This window comes from Octopus bimaculoides, chromosome 6 (genome assembly GCF_046866305.1).
Source record: "Octopus bimaculoides isolate indiv1 chromosome 6, ASM4686630v1, whole genome shotgun sequence".
Classification (NCBI taxonomy): Eukaryota; Metazoa; Mollusca; class Cephalopoda; order Octopoda; family Octopodidae; genus Octopus; species Octopus bimaculoides.
The window spans coordinates 94568181-94580346 of record NC_142933.1 but is presented as its reverse complement, the minus strand read 5'-3'; the positions used below and the strand labels follow the sequence as shown (position 1 = coordinate 94580346).

The 12166-nt window shown below is 38.8% G+C and overlaps 1 protein-coding gene across 3 annotated transcripts in view; it reads left to right on the top strand.

Moving 5' to 3' along the window:
* The first annotated feature begins 127 nt into the window (after positions 1-127).
* LOC106869477 (cytochrome c oxidase assembly protein ctaG) overlaps positions 128-12166 on the top strand; it is a 216635-nt gene continuing 204596 nt past the window's right edge. Inside the window, exons 1-4 of one of the 3 annotated variants that reach the window (XM_089354324.1) lie at positions 128-380; positions 4893-5289; positions 9219-9374; positions 10015-10140. In XM_089354324.1, coding sequence (XP_089210450.1) covers positions 361-380; positions 4893-5289; positions 9219-9374; positions 10015-10140 — 699 coding nt within the window. In that variant the 5' untranslated portion in view covers positions 128-360. Of the gene's footprint in view, positions 381-3594; positions 3731-4892; positions 5290-9218; positions 9375-10014; positions 10141-12166 lie in introns of those variants that run through there. The other 2 variants (XM_089354325.1, XM_089354326.1) reach the window with 2 other exon arrangements.

The window sequence follows — 12166 nt, the reverse complement described above, 5'->3', positions numbered from 1 at the left end:
ATCAAATATACTTATATACAACGTTACAAAACGTTTATTTCGTAAAATAAAATACTAATTTGATATTAAATACTGATTTTCTCTTTCTAAATTATTTATAAAATTATATTTAGAAAGAAAAGCTTACACCGGTTATAGTTTTGCAACAGTGTTATTTTGGTTGTTTTCAAAAGCAGAACATATATTTATTTTGTGTTTATATGATTGCTTTTATCATAGCATTAATCTGAAACAAATTTCAAAATATATTTTTATAATTTAAATATTTAAACAGTTTTTTCTTCTTTTAATCGTTTTGCGATAGACCATAAAATGGGGAGTAAACTGAACTTCTGAAATGACTTTATTTTCGCTCTGAAAATGTGGAAATTAACTAAAATGTAAGTTGTACAATTTTAATAACGATAATAAATGAAGAATATTTTATTATTAATTCTGATTTTTCTTCTCAAACCAACAATATTGTTGCCGATGCCGTAAATACATTTGAAGGTCGTTTACAAACGTGTTATATCGCGTTGGCCAAATGTAAACAAGAACTTATCGTTATATTATGCAGTTAATTTATACTTATTTCTTTAGTTGTTATGTAAATTGTATTTTTGGATCCAATAAGCCGGTATATATATATTGTCATTCATGGCTTTATCAGATAAAAGTTTCTTTATCTAATGTAACTCAAGACGTGTCACTCATCACGTCCCGATTCACTAAAGTACTTGTTCTTTAAAGAAAAAAAAGTTATGTTTTTGTTTAGAATACTCTTGAAATTCCATTCATTCTCTGGATTTTCTCCGTATTTTTTTATTTAAAATTCGGACACCAATAATACGATCTTAAGTGAAGCCTAGCTATTACAATATGATATATGATTAATAAATGTAATGTATACGTAAGCAGATGAATTTATTAAAAATCGAAGTATCGACGTTCAAAACAGCAATGTTTTGATTGAAAAATCAAATTCTACTCCAAAGATTCATTTTGATACTTTCAAAAGTTATTCATTAAAACTATATATTGTATTTGCAACGAACACGTGTTTGTTACGATGCTTTAACTACAATGTGCTATCCTCTGGTGTATTACTCTACTTTTTAAATGCTTGTTATGCAATGTTTTCAAAATTCGTGTATGATTTATTAGTAATCATAAATCTGTTGCATCGTACACTAAATCTGTAGTTATGCCCTTACTTTATTAGTTCTAAGTAATAGAAATGCATTGCCGGCGAGCAGTGTCTACAATCTGGTTTCGGTTCCCAGTTGCAACAGTTTATTTACCTTACGTCACTTATGCTCTTGAGAATGTCCCACCATCTCCTTTTCCCGCCACTAAAAGTACAAATATGTATAATAATATGTTTTTATACCGTTGAACTGTTTTAACCGTTCATCCACGTAGATCATAACGAGTTTCCTCAGATTTTGCTGTTTAAGTATGAGACCTCGAGTGTTTATTACAAATCGAAACATTAAAAACCAAAATTTCTAAATTTATGGTCAAGTGCGAGGCAAGTTCTTGTAGAAAATGTGTTATTGATTCAGTCGATCATAGTATGTTATTGGTATTTTATTTATTGATTCCAGAGGAATAAACAATAACATCGATCCCGTATGGGGTTTGGACTTAGAACCTAGAAGGATCATCATCATCATCATCATCACCATCATCACCACCACCACCATCATCATCATCATCATCATCATCATCATCGTCTGGATCCGTTTTTCCAAGCTGACTGAATAGGTTCGCTGCACAACAAATTGCTGCCAATCTTGGTCTTTTGTCATCACATTTCTGAAGCACGATTTCATGATAATTAATCTTACCACTTGTTTTTGAACTTTTCTTAGTCTTCTTCTTCTTTTTCCATGGCCACCCCACCTCACATATTTTTCACTTAGCTCGTCGATCCACATCACGAGTTCTTATCACTGTAGTTACCTATTCTTTACAATTCGACTGTTGCTTCTAATGTTGTCGCTGCACTCGATTTCGTCTTATTTTTTTTTTATGGCAGCCGCTATTACACACCCAATTAATCATACGTTTAATTTTTTTCCAGCCATGACCGTCCCATCATTTATGTATATCTATGACTGCATTATCCAACGTGTCTTTCATTTTTTTGTGATTCGAGGGAAATTTGGCTGCTACTTATAGCATGTCGAGATAATCGTATAGAAGTTCCTCATTGGTTCTGGTTCCTCTCGCCCCTCCAATGAATAAATCTTTCACCTGTTCGAAGAATAATTTTTCTTCCCTTTTTTTTTTCTGGAAGAAGAATGATTTTGGAAATGTTTCAAATACTATCTGAAGAGTAAGTCTAGTAAAATTGATGGGAGGAGAAATAGAAAAAGACATCGCTGGATGATGAGTCAAGGGAAAATTGGTCAATTGGATAGATGTCACCCACTCAATCCTTTTATTTAATGAATAGTTCAGAAGACGCATATAAGTGATGAGTACACCTTCCCAAATATGGGATCAGTACACACGTTTATGTTGTTTCCCTAGATCAGCTTCGATTGAATAACGTTCGGTCTGGATCACTTTGTCTTTGTTTAACGTCTTATTGGACTTAATTAGCGGTTACAGATCAATGTAGTTCTTCCGCTTTTTAGGCAGTAATTTGTGATATGAAGTTAGATTTGACTGATATCTTTTGCTTTTTAAACGATCACATAGTAATTCTCTTGGATCCGCGAAAAAAGTATGTTAGACAAAAGTTTATTAATATCAAGGGAAACAACTTTGCTCTGAGAAGCGAGCACTGTATGAACCGTATTTGATGGCATAACAGACGCACATCAATTTCAGCAGCGCATATTCAGGAGAACTGAATGTCAGTAACAAAATTCGATTATAGGAGACCAAACTCTGCATGTAGGGCTCCGGGTGATTTTTTCTTTTTGTGAAAAAATATACGTTTTATATGCCATCAAATACGGTAATGTGGGGAAGAAAATTAATCTGGTTTCTAAGATGATGAATACATTTAGCAATAAAGAAGATATATTTTTCATAATTGTCCCTACTATCCTTGTAATATTGAACAGGCGAGGGTTCCAGTTGATCCGATCAACGGAACAGCCTGCTCGTGAAATTAACGTGCAAGTGACTGAGCACTCCACAGACACGTGTACCCTTAACGTAGTTCTCGGGGATATTCAGCGTGACACAGTGTGACAAGGCTGACCCTTTGAATTCCAGGCACAACAGAAACAGGAAGAAAGAGTGAGAGAAAGTTGTGGTGGAAGAGTACAGCAGGGTTCGCCACCATCCCCTGCCAGAGCGTCGTGGAGCTTTTAGGTGTTTTCGCTCAATAAACACTCACAACGCCCGGTTTGGGAATCGAAACCGCGACCCTATGACCGCGAGTCCGCTGCCCTAACCACTGGGCCATTGCGCCTCCACTGTCACAGTAAGATTAAACCCAAAACTATGTGTTTCTCATTTATTGAATAAAGAAGTCATTCACAATTATTTGTAGTCTAAATTATTACATAAAACATAGAAATACCCAGGGGCAGTAACTCTGAATAAAAACTGACTTGGATTATGACTTCTCCAATCCATGTCGGCATGAAAAAGCGATTTGTAAGGTGATGATGATGACGACTTCCTGTACATATTCGTTAAAATATTTTCATTTACTCTAAAACGTATGGCAAGTAAAAAAGAAAAAAAAAAGGCCTGGAAACTTAGGTGCAGCCGTGGCTCTATGGTAAGAAATTTGCTTCCCAACTGCATGGTTCCAGGTTCAGTCGAACTGTGTGGCATCTTGGCCAAGTGTCTTCTACTATGGCCTTGGACCGACCAAGGCCTTGCAAGTGAATTTGGTTGATGGAAACAGAAAGAAGCCCGTCGTGGAGAAGACAAGTGACCTGGACTTTTGGCGAATTGCTGTGCTTGAGAAAACATGTCAAGCTAAGTGCAATCGGGGTCGTGGCCAGTGCCGGTGACGCGTGAATGACATCCGTGCTGGTGGCATATGAATGGCACTCGTGCCAGTGACACGTTAAATGCACCCAGTACACTCTGTGGAGTGGCTGGCGTTAGGAAGGGCATCCAGCCATAGAAACCAAGCCAAAACACTGGAACCAATGCAACTCTCCAGCTTATCATCTACAGTCAAACCGTCTAGCCCATGCCTTCATGGAAAACGGACGTGAAATGTTGATGATATATGCGTGTATGCGTCCTTGTATCTGTGTTTTCCCTCACCACTACTTGACAACCGGTACTGGGGTGTTTACACTTGACTGCTGTTTGTAGCAGGTTGAGTAACCTATAGAGACTCTTATTGGCTTGTGTTTATGTGGTTTTGTTTAAGACTTCTTGTTTTATTGCTTGTTATGCTAATAGCAGTGGAGGCGCAATGGCCGAGTGGTTAAGGCAGCGGACTCGCGGTTTCGATTCCCAGACCAGGCGTTGTGAGTGTTTATTGAGCGAAAACACCTAAAGCTCCACGAGGCTCCGGCAGGGGACGGTGGCGAACCCTGCTGTACTCTTTCACCACAACTTTCTCTCACTCTTACTTCCTGTTTCTGTTGTACCTGTATTTCAAAGGGCCAGCCTTGTCACACTGTGTCACGCTGAATATTCCCGAGAACTACATTAAGGGTACACGTGTCTGTGGAGTGCTCAGCCACTTGCACGTTAATTTCACAAGCAGGCTGTTCCGTTGATCGGATCAACTGGAACCCTCGACGGCGTAAGCGACGGAGTGCTAACAATAACAACAACAAACATGCTAATAGCACAAATGTTTTTAATATACTATTAATAAACAAATTTCGAAGAGATATTTGCTCTTCCCATTTCTCATTGCTACCTTATTCAAAATATTAATTACATTCTTTCTTCCAAACTTTTTTTTTTTTTAGATATCCTTGTATTCCAGTTATAAGCCGAACAACCAATAATCTCTGTTGGAGAGCCAGCTTGTATAAGAGTTTCTCTACTTGCCATCATGATTGTATGAAGAAGCAAATACTGCAATCATCTAATGTCTACAACACTGCCGTAAAAAAATATTTCTCATCATTTCTCAATGGCCAGAATAAACATCTATCTGAAGGTTTTGACTTGCATCCTTTGATGCTTCAAAGAAACTTTTTGAAAAGAAGCTATAAACCTGTCCTATTTCGCTCAACATCAACCAGGCGAGGCTCAAAAGATGCACATCGTAAACGGACTATTCTAATTTATGTTTGTTCTGTTGGTATTTTCATGATTGGAATGAGTTATGCTGGGGTTCCACTATATCGGTTATTCTGTCAGGTAATAATATTTTACATCTTTTTTGTATCCCTTCTTTTTTTTTTTTTTTAAACTAGTTTCAGTCATTATACTGTGTCCATGTTGCAGCACTACACTTAAGAGTTTAGTCAATTATTTCTACCACTCCTAGTAATTTGATACACATATCCTCATTTATCAATAAAGCGGCGAGCTGGCAGAAACGTTAGCACGCCGGGCGAAATGCTTAGCGGTATTTCGTCTGTGTTTACGTTCTGAGTTCAAATTCCGCTGAAGTCGACTTTGCCTTTCATCCTTTCGGAGTCGATAAATTAAGTACCAGTTGCATACTGGGGTCGATCTAATTGATTGGCCTCCCTCCCCCAAAATTTCAGGCCTTATGCCTAGAGTAGAAAAAGGATTGATTGAATTAACCTGTTTTTGAGTTACCTCCCTTCAGTGATGTAACTAGCTTTGCCGTATTTACACTGATATCTACCAGGCATGGCAGAGTCGTTAAAAAAGTTCACTTCGCAACTACGTGGTTTCAGGTTCGTTCCCATTGTTTGGCATCAGGCACAAAAGTGAAATTGGTACACGGAAACTGTACAAAGCCGTTGTGTGGATATATATATATATATATATATATATATAGATAGATAGATGTGTGTCTGTGTGAATGTTTACATTTTGTGCCTTCACATGAAAATATGTTAGCAAAAATTGGTGACATTATATTGATATTCCCCTCAATAAATCATACTTTAGCTCTATGCTTTTGCAGACACTTAAATGAAAAAGAAAAACCTTACTTGTAAAAGGTTAAGAACAGAAAGGGCAACCAGATATCAATGCCTTGATAATATTGATAGTATTCATCCAACCCATGCTAACCTGGAATAATGGACATAAAGCATAAATATTTGTGTGCATATGTTGTTGGGGGGAGGAGGGTTAAGAACTTGCTTCCCAATTGCGATCTTAGGTGTTTACTATAATCCCAGGTTGATCAAAGCCTTGTGAGTAGATTTGGTACATGAAAAATTAAAATAGCCTGGTGTGTGTATGTGTGTGTAATGTCCTTACTAGCACCATCCACTTAATGATACAAATGGGGTGCATTTTACCATACTACCAGCACTACTGAGATTGGCTTCTCCCTCTCAGCTGAACAATTCCTCCACTCAGTATATTATAGTTGAATAATTTATAAGCAATATGATTTATATTGATGGAATTCATTATAATCATTCATTGTCCACCTTTTCATACTTGCATGGGTCACATGGAATTTGTCAGGGTGGATTTCTATAGCCAGATGCTCTTTCCATTGCTAACCCTTATCTGTTTCTAGAAGACTGGAAACATTGGACGCTTCTAGCATGACAGCAATACACACACACACACACACACACACACACACACACAGAGGCATTGAGCTGGCAGAAACGTTAGCATGCCGGGCGAAATGTTTAGCAGTATTTCGTCTGTCTTTATGTTCTGAGTTCAAATTCTGCCGAGGTCGACTTAGCTTTTCATCCTTTCGAGATCGATAAATTAAGTATCAGTTGATTACTGGGGTTGATCTAATCGACTGGCTCCTTTCCCAAAAATTTTGGGTCTTGTACCTAGAGTAGAAAAGATACACACACACACACTTGTATGTTGGGCTTCTTCAAGTTTCCATCCACTAAATCCACTCACAAAGCTTTAGTTGGCTTCAGCCTATAGCAGAGACACTTGCTCTTGACTAACAATTGACACATAGTTGGGAAGCCAATTTCTCACCCCACAGCCACATCAATGTGGTGCCAAATTTAACTTCTGGTTATCTTGTGGAACATTCATGTCCATAAAGCTTTCCTGGTACATTACAAGAGTTAATTTTTTTTTTCTGCTTATAAGAGTAATTAAACTAATTATTTATTTACAGCTAGGTGGACTGGAGCATTTTCAAAATCATGTACAGGCTGGGGCAAAGAGGATGGTCGTTTCTGAAATGGGAATTACTTAGCCCCAGCGGGAGGGACATATGTCTGATAAGTACCATTCGGTCTGTGGTGTCTTAGCACTTCTTTTTCTTATCAGGTGAAGCCATGGTGCTTTGGACAATAGAGCATTGCATGTTTGCCTCCGACAGTCATGCGAAGAATAACAAGTCTGTCTCAGCACTTTAGCATGAGTTTCAGCGCCACTTCAACATTCACTGAAATCAGGCTGTTCCCTCCCGTAACACAATCTTACATTGGGTGAATGCACTTCGTACATGCGGTACACTAATGAATAGGAGACTGGTGGGGGTGCCACAAATGGTATGGACTCCAGAAAATGTGGAATGTGTCAGACAAACTTTGATATGGAATCCATATTGCTCTTCGAGGCATTCCACTGAACTTGGCATTGGTAATCGATCGATAAGGTGTATTTTGCATAAATACCTGCATTTCCACCCATACAAATTAGTCATTGGGCAACAGTTGAAACCATGGGACTGTGCACAGCAGCGTAACTTCGCATGTCAGATGGAAGCAATTTTTGAGGCAAATGACAACCTCATTTTGTTAATGAGCAATGAATCTCATTTTCATTTCAATGGTATGGTGAATCAACAGATCTGTCATTATTGGGCTCTTGAAAATCCAAGAGAACTACACAAAAGACCACTGCACACCCCAGAAGTGACCGTCTAGTGTGCTGCTGGAAAAGCTGTCATCATTGGTCCTTACTTTTTTGAAGAAAATAATGGAAATGCTGTTACTGTGAACTCCGAGGTGATAAACAACTTCTTTGTGCCTTAATTATGATGAAAACATATACCTATTCAACATGTGTGGTTTAATCAGGATGGGGCAATGACCTACATGGCCAGAGCATCAATGGACATTCTTCGCCCTATCTTCAGTGACCACCTCATTTCCAGGTTTGCTGACATTCCTTGGCCCCCTTGGTTTCTCTGATTTGTCCATGTGTGATTATTTCTTGTGAGGAAACCTCAAGGTACGTATGTATGTGCATAAGCCGTATACATTGGATGATTTGAAGGAAGCTATTCACGTGGAAGTCGCCCAAATTGACAGAGCAATGCTGGAGAAGATGGAGGCCAACTTTTAAGAATGCCTTCAGAAATGCATCAATGAAAACGGACACCACATGATGGATGTTGTTTTCCACACTTGATTTTGACAAATGCTAGTTCAATATGAATTGTTTGCAGCTAAAATTAATGATTTTGTGAAATTTTCGAAAACGCCCGTCCTTTCTGTCCCACCATGCACCATGTCCACTTACTCAATGAAGTGCTGCAGACATGAACTGTCATTTAAAGCTTAGAGTTTTTTCCCTTTATATGTATGTGTGTGTGTCTAATCTCTCTCTCTCTCTCTATGTATATATATCTTCGAAACACCTAGTTTTAGAATAGAGGCAGCTGATGAAGGAATAATTCCATAAGTGGCTTGTTTGTTTTCCTATGTTTTCGTTCTGTCGTCTGTAAACAAAGTCTGTTTTGTTTTTATGTTCCCGTTCATTTTTCTAACGTCCTGTACCCGGATATGCATCTATATATACATGTAGATGTAGGTATGTACATATATGTATGTATACATGCATATGCTTATATATCATTTGTATTATATATATGTATTTCTGTATATATATGTATGTGTGGGTGTGTGTGTATATATACACACACACACATATATATATATATCCCTCTCTCACTCTCTAGGACAAAGGCACAAGCACATACACAGACATATACACACACAGCAGTAACTTCCACCTACCAAATTCAATCACAAGGCTTCGGTCAGCCTGGGGCTATAGCAGAAGACACTTGCCCAAGGTGCCACGCGGTGGGAGTGAACCCGAAACCATGTAGCTGGGAAGCAAGCTTCCTAACCACAAAGCCATGCCCGCTCCTACCGATATATATATATATATATATATATATATATAAAATCTTGTTTCAGGCCACTGGACTTGGCGGTCAAGCAGTTGCAGGACATGATAGTAGTCGAGTAGAAAATATGAATAAAGTCACCAACAGAAGTATTTTAGTACGATTTAATGCTGATGTCGCTTCAAGTATGCAGTGGAATTTTCGTCCCCACCAGCAATCTGTGAGAGTAAGTTATTCTTAATTGTTAAATTTCCTAACTGTAATTCCTCAGAGTATCATGTACTTATTCTAGTGTCACACACACACAATTTTGCATGAAGTAGCATTGAATAAAATATGTTTGTGTATAGTAATATTTAACAAGTTCAAATGTATTCCAATGTGAGAATTCCTTCTGCTGCAGAAAGAGTTCCAAGAGAAAATCCTCATCCTAGACATGTGCGAAAATGCATTTGGAGCTGTAAATAATGCCATAGGATTATGGGACACATGTATTTCTGCTTCTTTTTGCTTTGTCAGCTATGAAAATCATCATCATCGTCATTTAACATCTGTTGTTCATGCTGGCATGGGGTGGATGGTTTGACCAGAACTGGCAAGTTGGGGTGCTGCACCAGACTCCAGTCTAATTTGGCATGGTTTTTCTCTCTCTCTCTCTCCCTCTCTCCCTCTCTATCTCTCTCTCCCTCTCTCTCTCTCTCTCTCTCTCTCTCTCTCTCTCTCTCTCTCTCTCTCTTATACAGATACACACTTGCATGTGTGATCACACATACACACACCTCATACATACACACTCAGGCACACATATATGTATCCATAAATTTTTAATTGTAATTATGTTTATAATGATCTTTTTTTTTTCTTAGGTTTTACCTGGAGAAACAGCTTTGGCTTTCTATTCAGCAAAGAATCCAACTGACAAACCTATTATCGGTATATCTACTTATAATATTATTCCATATGAAGCTGCAATGTATTTTAATAAGATTCAGGTAAGCCCTTTTGAAATTACACATTTTATCTTTGAAAGATAGAACAGACTGGTGTCATGCAACTATTACCCATACTTGTGGCATGTAAAAGCCCCTATTACACTCTTGTAGTGGTTGACATTACAAAAAGCATCCAGCTGTAGAAACCATGCCAAATCAGACTGGAGTCTTGTGTGGCCCCTCAGCTTACCAGCCCTGGTCAAGCCGTCCAACCCATGCCAGCATGGACAATGGATGATGAAGATGGACAGTTTATACTGTTATATTTCTTTTTTTCTTTAATAGTTGTGCTGGTGGCCAATAATAAGCACCATTCAAGTGTGGGTCGCTGCCAGTGCCGCCTGACTGGCTCCCCGTACCAGTCGTGCATAAAAAGCACCATCCAAACATGGTCGATGCTAGTGCCACCTGACTGGCTCCTGTGTTGGTGGCATGTAAAAAGCACCCACTACACTCTCAGAGTGGTTGGTGTTAGGAAGGGCATCCAGCTGTAGAAACCTTGCCAGATCAGATTGGAGCTTGGTGCAGCCTTCTGGCTTGCCAGTCCCCAATCAAACCACCCAACCCATGCCAGTATGGAAAACGGACGTTAAAACGATGATGATGAGTTGTCTGCTTCTAGGTCATTTGCATCACAGAACTTCAAAAGTCTTGATGTCTTTTAAATCTTGCTTCATAACCACAACCTGCAAGTCTACAGGAAATGTCATCATGTTGTTGGTCATGCTGAATATGCAGACAAGGGGTTGGTAGAAATTCTATACTGTGTACTCAGAGTAACGCACCTGAATTGTAATGGGTTTACAAGCTGGCTAATGGAGAAAGTAGACTTCATATGTAGCTGTTGTATAGGGGCATTATGCACTATGTGCACACAGAATATAGATTGTTTTGAATGCTTGGAAGGCTCCTTAGCAGTGGCTGATTGCTTTTGTTAGACAGGTGACTTTATTAGAAGAGGATGTGTGTTTTTGTAAGCATCGTAGTCAATGTAAGAATGAACTAGAGAAAGTTGAGAGAGAGTTGCTACTGCTACTGGCAACAAAGGGCTTCTTACTCCCTCTCACTTCTGCAATCTCTCTCCTTTCAACTCTCTCTGTTGGTCACAGGGTGGTGGAAACTGAGGACTCTTTTGACCTGTGGAATACAAGACAACTTTACTGGTTCTACAATATAAATCCCTCAGTACACACTGCAGAGTGGTTGACAAATGAAAGGATACAGTGTGATTGAGAGGATCCTTTCGCTTTGTTGAGGACATGACAAGCTTCTGGTGTTGGTGTTGGAATTGGTGTCAATGCATGCAATGTTAGTAAAGGTGTCCAATCATAGAGACCATACGAAAAATATAATGTATAAAGGAGATGTGGGCTTCTCCAGTCCATTTCAAAGGGTAGTAACCCTGGGTAAGAACCCATTTGGACCATGATATCCTGTTTAACCCATCCAGCATGGAATATCTGCTACTATAGGAGAAAGAACTGTTGGTCAGCAAATTCATTATAGTACCAGATAAATGCTTTGTGATAATTGTGACTCTTTCCGTTGTAAGTTCAATTCCCACTGTGTCCAAGAAAGATCACTAAAGAATGGGTTAAGAGGGGCTCAAATGGCACCAACTTTAGAGATGACAATTTGGATTGTAATGAGATCAAGAAGACAGAAAATTGCAGAACTTTCTAGAAGAGTTCTTAAGATGCTGACGGTGTAAGGGTGGTTTTTTTTATTACACTAATCACTTATTGTCTCAATAGTTATGAATCTATGACATTTCTGTGTAGCACCTTCGGCAGATGTCTTGTGAAGGAATTTGGTTGACAGAAAATGTGGAAGTCCAAGGTGGCGAGCTGGTAGAAACGTTAGCATGCTGGGCGAAATGCTTAGCGGTATTTGGTCTGCCGCTACGTTCTGAGTTCAAATTCCGCCGAGGTTGACTTTGCCTTTCATCCTTTCAGGGTCAATTAAATAAGTACCAGGTATGCACTGGGGTCGATATAATCGACTTAATCCCTTTATCTGTTCGTGT